This window comes from Acanthisitta chloris, unplaced genomic scaffold, assembly GCF_000695815.1.
Source record: "Acanthisitta chloris isolate BGI_N310 unplaced genomic scaffold, ASM69581v1 scaffold2664, whole genome shotgun sequence".
Lineage (NCBI taxonomy): Eukaryota > Metazoa > Chordata > Aves > Passeriformes > Acanthisittidae > Acanthisitta > Acanthisitta chloris.
In genome coordinates, this window is record NW_008668541.1 from 43005 (window position 1) to 51641 (window position 8637).

At 36.2% G+C, this 8637-nt stretch overlaps 1 protein-coding gene across 1 annotated transcript in view; it reads left to right on the forward strand.

Annotated features, from left to right (window-relative positions):
* The window catches only part of SLC9A3 (solute carrier family 9, subfamily A (NHE3, cation proton antiporter 3), member 3), a 50975-nt gene extending 42884 nt beyond the window's left edge, over window positions 1–8091 (forward strand). The window contains exons 11-16 of the mRNA XM_009072917.1: window positions 2442–2554; window positions 3004–3133; window positions 3670–3846; window positions 4424–4499; window positions 6276–6389; window positions 7844–8091. Of these exons, the coding sequence (XP_009071165.1) occupies window positions 2442–2554; window positions 3004–3133; window positions 3670–3846; window positions 4424–4499; window positions 6276–6389; window positions 7844–8091 (858 nt within the window). The remainder of the gene's footprint in view (window positions 1–2441; window positions 2555–3003; window positions 3134–3669; window positions 3847–4423; window positions 4500–6275; window positions 6390–7843) is intronic.
* Window positions 8092–8637: the final 546 nt, after the last annotated feature.

The following is an 8637-nucleotide window of genomic DNA, read 5'->3' on the forward strand; positions in this document are numbered from 1 at the left end:
AGCTGCAGAATGGAAGAAAGTTTCTGACCTTCTGCAGGAGTACCATTCCCAGACCAAAGCAATGTTAACAGGTTGTGTAAGAATTCCTAATCTTCTCCAATGTGAAACTAGTCACCTTAGTTCGAATCACCATGAATGTACAGTATTCATGGAGTGTAGAGTATAGTTTAAATGGAACATTTTAAAAAGTGATCTTTGAAATTACAATCTATCTCTGTCTGTAATCTCCAATTGAGCTCATTTTCACAGCTAGGTGATATACCACTTAATTTCTTTAATTTAAATAAACATTATTACTACAACCGATAGTACTACTGCTACTAAGGTCCCTTTTTGTTTTAAAAATGAGCTACAGCCCGACAGACTTCTTCCAGTGAAACATGACATGTCAAAGACTGAATTTAGAAAACAAGATGAAATTCAGAAATTATCTTAGTGCGAGTGGTTTGCAAGGCAACCAAATACTTCCTTTTGAGATTTTGTAAATTACCATTTAAGCTCAAGAACTAATTTTCCTTTTCATGATGTTTTCTGGGTCACACCTCAGAGGAAGAAAGTTAGATAATGACTTTGATGTTGATGGGTATGAAATTCATGTTCAGATTCATTGCTGAACCTATTCAGTAGATTAATTACAGTACTTCTTTTTTAACACATGCAGAGGACTTCATACATTACTAAGCCATGCAGATTTAGCATCAGAATTTTTACCCAATAATATCTTTGATCCGATGTAGTAAAGTCAGATTAAATTAGATTATTAATTTTTTTTGGAGAAGAAACACAAGGAAACTGACTTTGCCACCCCAGTCCAAATGCTATTTGTGTATATTGTATCTTCCAGCTAAATTCTATTGGCGAATGTCTACAGATCTTATAATTGTAGACAAAGAAATTAAAAGTTCTCCAAGTTCTTTCGCAGCATTGTTTCTTCACGTGAAAATTAGTTATGAGTTGTGAATCCTAAAGTCATTTCACCTTTCTCATATTTAATATTTGCTCCAGTGATAACCCTGCCTCAACAACTTTCTCTTGACTTCTTAAATATGTCTTTGAACTAAATATCTGTGAACTGCTGACATTGAAAATGAAGCCATTTCTTCCAGGACAAGTAAAGATATGCCTCTCCCAGCTACTCACTCTCTTCCCACTTGCAAGAAACTAAGGAGTTTAAAAATTATTTTATAAATTTTTTCTTTCTTGAGTTCTGCTGGTATGCTGCATCTGTATAATAAGCAAGATCTTGAGAGAGTTCAGTTTTAGCCTAAATATATTCCTTACAGTTGAGAGGGGAGAAACTAAGACAAGCAAAATGAAAATAATCCAGAGCAAGTGAGTAGAAGTAATGTAAAATACTTGCAGTTCATAACTTGTTCTGTCTAAAATTCCTCCACTGACTATATGGTATGAAAGATGTATGAAACATTAAACTTGATTTGAAAAGAATGTCAGAGTCACTCAAGAATATGGATGGGATGATGCTGTCCCAAAATTTACTTCTATTTATCTCAAGTCTTCTGCCTGCAGAAGCCAGAGTGTACTTCTTATGCCATTGGTCTGATCCAACACATACTGTAACATATGTGTGGGCTACCACAGAAAAAGAAAACATTGCTCTAAGGATATGAAAATGTAAAGGGAACACAATACAGTTAAAGCTGGAGAAACATGGATAAAATCCCTTTTCATGTTCTTCAAGGGATATTGTTTTGCTTGGTGTATTCTTTACAGTTTAAAATATAGAGACCTGCTATGTGTTTACTCTCTGGTGTGATTTAAAACCATAGATGGGTTCAGCCTATGTAACCACAATGTCACTCAACATCTACCTTGCACCTAAATGAGATTATGTAAACTGTAGTGCGAACTGTGAAGATGTAATCTGAGCTTTTCCAGCAGTTCACTTCTGTGACACGAGTTTTAGAACTGAAAGCAAATCTCAGCTCATCAGTATCTCATCGTGTCATGCCATAACCTCTTTCAAATAGCCTTGTAGACTTCTATCACCACTTAAAATTTGTCGCTTCCAGTCTAGTAGAGAACAGAAAACTTAGTGTCATATCTTTGAAAACGCTACTGTTAGTGCCGTGAAGTGTTGAGTCATAAAAACCTGTATCTATATCCCTATGCACTTGTCTTGTGACATGGTACAAACTAAAATTGCAGATATGTTGAAGCCTAAGAAATCACTCACCTCCTCAAAATCAATTTATAAGAGTGCAATAATCTTTCTCCTGGCTTTGTTCGTTGGTATAATGTCACTCATTGTAAAGAAAGCATAAAATCAAAAAATGGTTTGTATTTGTTACCTAAATACAACTTTTCTCATGCTTCTTAGGCCATTCGCATACGACAGCCTCACAGATTATCTGCATTTTATGATATACATTTTGTCCTAGGTGTTTACAGCTGTAATATGTCTTGTTTCTTTCTGTGACCAGGGAGAACGTAGAGGTTCGTTGGCATTTATACGTTCTCCAAGTACAGACAACATAAATGTGGATTTCAGCACCCCACTTCCAAGTACTGTGGAAAGCTCTGTCTCTTATTTACTGTAAGTAATGTGGACTGATGGGGAGGTGTATGTGAGGAAATTGAAACAGTGTTAAAAGCATTGAAAAATGCAAATTTCAGAGGCTTCAATCACTACTTTTTTGAACTTCAGTTATTATTGTCTCCCACACAAAATGGGTATACACAGAGTTATACTGTTGCATTTTATACACAAACAACTTTTTTTCAGCAAAGGCTGGTAAGATGAAGCAGATATCCACATTAGAACAGACCCTGTGTCATATAAACTAAAATTAATCCTACATCCACCTGAAAGACAGAAATCAATAATCTTTCCACATTTCCCATTAGGCATTTGCTTGCTCATTTTCATCTAGCCAGTTCTTATCCTTGCTTGTTTTTCTTTTCTCCCTCTTGTTCCTCATTTTCCTGTTTTTATTTCCTCTTCAGCAATTACTGATTTTAAAAACTGCTGTTTCTGTTCTTCAGGAGAGAAAAAGCTGGACCGGTTTGCCTTGACATGCAAGCTTTAGAGCAGAGGAGGAAAAGTATCCGAGACACAGAAGATACACTTGCTCATCATACCCTACAGCAGTACCTGTATAAACCCAGGCAGGAGGTGAGAACAAAAGGACTGGTGTCCAGTCTAAAACTGGGAGACATTAGGAACCAAAACTTGGCAGCAAATCTCTAAAGCAGAGAACCCACTGCAAAATCTGCACCCTTGAGAAAGACAGGGTCTTCGTCTGTGTTCTTTCTCAGTTAAGAACATGCCGTTTTAAACAGTAGTTAAACTAGTAGTTAACTAGTGCTTTTGAAATCACTGGGGCCAGTGGAATGCAGAACTGAATCCAATTTAGGTTCTGATCAGGATTAAGCGGAGTGTGTCAGGTGGTGATTCAGACCCTTACAGGGAGAGGCTTACTTTCAATGACAGTCCACTCTTACATACTTAAAATTCCTGAACTTACACCTGTTTCTTGGAAAAGAAAGAGGAAGAAAAAAAGGAGTTTCATTAATGCCTTCAGACTAGTCTTTGGTTCATTCTTTCTTATGGAGTTGTTTACATTCTGTGACACTGATTAAATGCATTGATTCAGGGCTTCCAGCTGTATTTCTAAATAAATGAATATTGTCTTCCCTTCCTGGCCACAGCAAAAACACCTGTACAGTCGCCATGAGATCATGTACACTGAAGATGACAAACAAGACAAAGAGATTTTCCATAGGACAATGAGGAAACGATTAGAATCTTTCAAGAGTACCAAACTAGGAATAAACCATCCCAAGAAGCTCAATAAAATCCACAAGCGAGACCGGGGCCAAAAAAGGGTAAAATACTTTCACAAAAACCCAGATGTAGCCACCTATTATACTAACTAAGGGGTGGGGAGGGCAGGGAGGACTCTGAAGAGTCCTATGTCCTGCATTTACCTCTGTCCTGTAGAACTTCATGAACTTCATGACCTAAGCAAGAAGAGATTAAACTATGAGGTAACTCAAAGGGCATCTTCTCACATGCTGCTTTTCTCTATGCTTTGGGATTCTTTCTCTAGGTGAGAGATTTCTGATCACTTGAGAAACACAGACACTGAGCCATGCTACAACATTGTGGGGAGATGTTGTAAGGTAAAGGTAGCAGGGTAGGACTACAGCATACAGCAGTTGATCAAATTTATATGAAACTTAAGAAGGAACACACAGCATACAAAGACATAAAGTTTCTTCTTTTTCCCCATACACACTATGAATGGAGGTGGGAATCTAATGGCATCCATATTGAGTCTCAAGCAAAGATTATAACATATTTCAGGGTTGTGCCGCTGGACTTGTCTTTGCAAAGGGTGCCACTGCCGTTGCTATCTGATGACATTAGCATTTTTGGTAACTGTGTTTGCTTTCTTTTCAGAGAAACAGCAGTGTCATACCAAATGGAAATATTCCTTCAGAAAATCCTGTACAAGATTTTACTTTGAAAGAGAAAGGTAAAAAGACTCATACTATTTTCATTAACTGCATTTTACGAGCTACATTACCAGCAAAGCATCACTGAAAAAATTCGTGATATCCAACAGTGACACTGATATTATAAAGGGACTTCTAATTCAGAACTTAGAGTGGTGATCTGGTCCATGCTTAAATGCAGTGTCTCTATGATTTAGAAGTTGTTTTTCTAGGAAGCTGGATGACAAGTTTTTAATTTGCCTTTAAAATATCACATTTAAATTTTGAAAACCAAAACAATGCAGTGGTTACAACATAGATGAACTTTCATCTTCCTTTGAATAAGGTGCGCATAGCTGCTAACATTTTTCTTTTTCATCACTGCAGGATATGTCTGCCCAGGACATCATCCATATAAAATTCAGCAGCTGAGATGACATTCTGTTCTTGAGTTAGATGTCCATTATTTTAGAAGGGTCTGAATCAAAGATAAGGTGTTAGAACTGCAGAACGTTAGAACTGAAGGAGAGTGTAGCTTTGAAAGGAACACCTAGTCAGAGGCCAGTTTCAGCACTGCTTCACCCTTCATGAACAAATCTTGAATTAGAACAGAATGAGACTGTAGCTTTGAAAGGAACACCTTGTCAGAGGCCAGTTTCAGCATTGCTTCACCCTTCATGAACAAATCTTGAAAATGTAATCTGAAGCTGACCAGCTTAGGGACTACCCCTAGCAAAAGTTGGTTCTGCATGTAAAGCTCCAAATTCTTTCATGTTTTAGCCATCTTTTGGCATTGATGTCAGGCACAGCAAGATGTGATGGATGCTAATATGTTTGTTATATAATTATAAAATAATATATGCCACTTAAAAACTGAAATGTGGTTAAAAGCCACTGAATTAACTTTTCTTTGTGTTCTTCCCTATGTTTATGCCTGCAACCCCTTTATCTCAAAGACAACTGAAGTAAAATAGAGAGGGATTAATCTTTTTTATATATTAAATGATTCATCATTTAATAGCTCCAAGCAAAAATATTTTTCATCTTTTTTTAATAGCTCCAAGCAAAAATATTTTTCTTCATGTATCTTCTTTGACTCATTTTCTGAAGGACGCAGTACAGGCTGGCTCCATAAATGCAAAATTCTGGAACTTTTTTGCATGGGAAGAGCTTTTCAAATACTCATTAGTAGGTCATTCAATGTTGTCTTGTTAAAGAACTCTGTGTATAGATATCATCATCTACTTAAAACAAAAAAGCTTAATTGGAAGAGACTCTTAAGTGGTTTAGCAGCTATTGCAAAACTTATTCTACTACACTAAAAGCAGCAATGACCTCATTAGACTTGAAATTAGTTAGGATACTAATGCTGACCTCTTTCAAATGATGAAAATGCAGTCACTGGTCATTGTTACAGAGCAGCATTTGTCAACTCATGAGCATTTATGACACAAAACACAGCAGGAGCCATGGTGCCATGTCATATGCTGGCATGTTTCTGTTCCAGTGAGCAGGCAGTTTTGTTAGGCAAAAGCTTAACCAGATTGTGAATTCTCTATTACAGCACCAGGTGTCAATGCAATCTGGTAACCCACATTGGGTTTCTTGATGTAATAGGTATCTAAGCCACAAACTCTATATACATTCATGTTTCAGTGCTACAACTGTTGATTAAATTTTGCCCTTATCTAGACCCTTGTTAAAGATGTATCTTTGATAATGATGCCAGTATAAATACAGCATGAAATAGCATTTTCTATCAGAGTTGATACAAATCTCTAATCAAATTGGACTTCCTTTTGTTGTTTTTTTCCCAGATTTGGAGTTTTCTGAATCAGAAGAAAATAATGATTATGAAACTTTGCATCTAGGCCAAGGGGTTGATTTCCTGGCTAATGTGACGAAACAAAATTTCACAGATACTCCTGCTGGTAAAAATATTTATTTCCTACAAAGATTTTTATTTTTCTCTAATGTTAAAAGAAGTACTAGAAATGAGGCTGATTTAGCCATTTTTTCTATTGTTGTTGTTTTGATTTTATGTGTTCTATTTGAAAATATGTTTGCTTAATAGTAGTGTCAACAACTTTTGGGTAGCTGGAAGTATGGAGAGCATCAAATTTGCTACTGATAGAAGTTGTGAAGTTGACTACCTAAAGCAGTTTTAAAACCACTAATTATTTCTAGCAACAGAAAATGTTATTTTACAGTCTTCCTGCCTCACAAGACCAGTCAATACTTGTCCTTTGGATCTGTTTTCTTCTTGCATTGGAAGCACTTCATTGTGATAAAATTCATTCTTCTTATTTCAGGCAGGATTTCTCCTCTTGAATTCACAGTTCCCTCAGATCTTTACAGGCTCATAGAAGTCATCAAAAAAAGGCTGATTTGCAGCATTCCTGGAGCACTCATTGCACTTGATTTCAGGCCTGAAAGGCTCCAAAATACCAGATTGGAAACTTATCACTACATTTGACAGAAGTTGTATCTTTTGATTTATGAAGTTTTGAAATTCAGTGTTTCATATTGGAAACTTATCACTACATATGACAGAAATTGTATCTTACGATTTATGAAGTTTTGAAATTCAGTGTTTCTTTTAGCCTATCTGTTTTGATTTGTTCAGCATGCCACTGTATGCTTCATATGTATCATGGTACACACAGTGAAGAAAAACACGTGTCTGGACTCTTCTGGCACACATTGCTGATACAGCCCTTTTGCTGTTCCATGGCAAATTCTGTGGTTGAGTACATATAAAGACAGCCAGAAATAAGTGGATGGTGAGATGCAGGCCTAAAATGTTTCTGTAAAACCATGACAAACTTGATAACTATATTAACAGGTTCCTGTACCTTATTTTTGACTGTTTTGTGGCCTGCTTTAGCTAGCTCACATGCATGTCATTCCTTTATAGAGCTTTGACTGTTTAATGGTCTGCTTTAGCTACCTCACATGCATGTCATTCCTTTATAGAGTGGTGAAGTTTATTTTTTTTGCATTTTTATCCATCTTTTATTTCTTTTTATGGGTTTGGTTTGAATTTTCTGCAGTTATTTTGTGTTGTGCTTTATTTTGCTTAAAATTTCTTGACTGATTTCTTCTTTTATTGGTTTTATTTTTTGTCTCCAGGCATCCCATACATAACTGCATATTGGATATAACATCCAATTTTTCTCTCTAATATAAATCCAGTATATGTCTAGCAATAACAAAAGTGTATGTGTGTATAATGGTCTGTGCATTCGCTTAGTCACACATATACTAGCATGTATCAGCCTATTTTTTTCCACCAATAGCCATTCTCCTTTTATGAACCATTTTGCTCTATTACCAAGGATTTATTTTGATTAATTTTGTTTGTCACATGTGAATATTGTTTTAGGAATTGATAACCCAGTATTTTCAGCTGATGATGATCAAAGCATCTACATGAAGTTCTCACCATGGTCATCTAGTGAAGATACTGTGGTACCATCACAAAGGGCCCGAGTGCAGATCCCATATTCTCCAAACAACTTCAGGCGGCTCACTCCACTCCGGCTCAGCAATAAATCAGTAGATTCCTTCCTGCAAGCAGATGGCCCAGAGGACCAACCCAGATCTTTGCTCCCAGAATCAACACATTTGTAATATTTTGAAAGATATTATCACTTTTATTTTTAACCAGCCTTCTTATCAGTCCTGACTACTGAGAACTAAACTTACTTTTCTGATTTTTGATTCTTCCAGAACACCTCTTTCTTTCCTGATTTCTTTGTACAACTAAACATCTTCTATATTCCTCCAACTTGATTAACAATACATCTTCTTATTTTCCTTCTGCAGAAGAGCTGTTCAACTATTTGGGATCCAATGCCTTGCTATTTTTACAGCAGATAAGGATCCTGCTCGGTTTTTTAAACTTGAATATTTTAAATGCCAAAACAATAGTATTCCAAATACTAGAATATTGTGCACCCATTTTCAAGAGGCTTCAGGATTCTTGGTTAGTCAGTTCTAGATTATAAAATTGGTACCTGAATTCCCTAAAAGAAAGATGATTTTTGCTAAGAAGCCTTGAAGTTATTTCTAAACATTTGTCCAGATTATTTATCCTGTACCCAGGAAGGGAAAATGGCCCCACTGCTGCAATACAAGTACTCAGTGACACTACTGATGTATCATTAAATTACATAA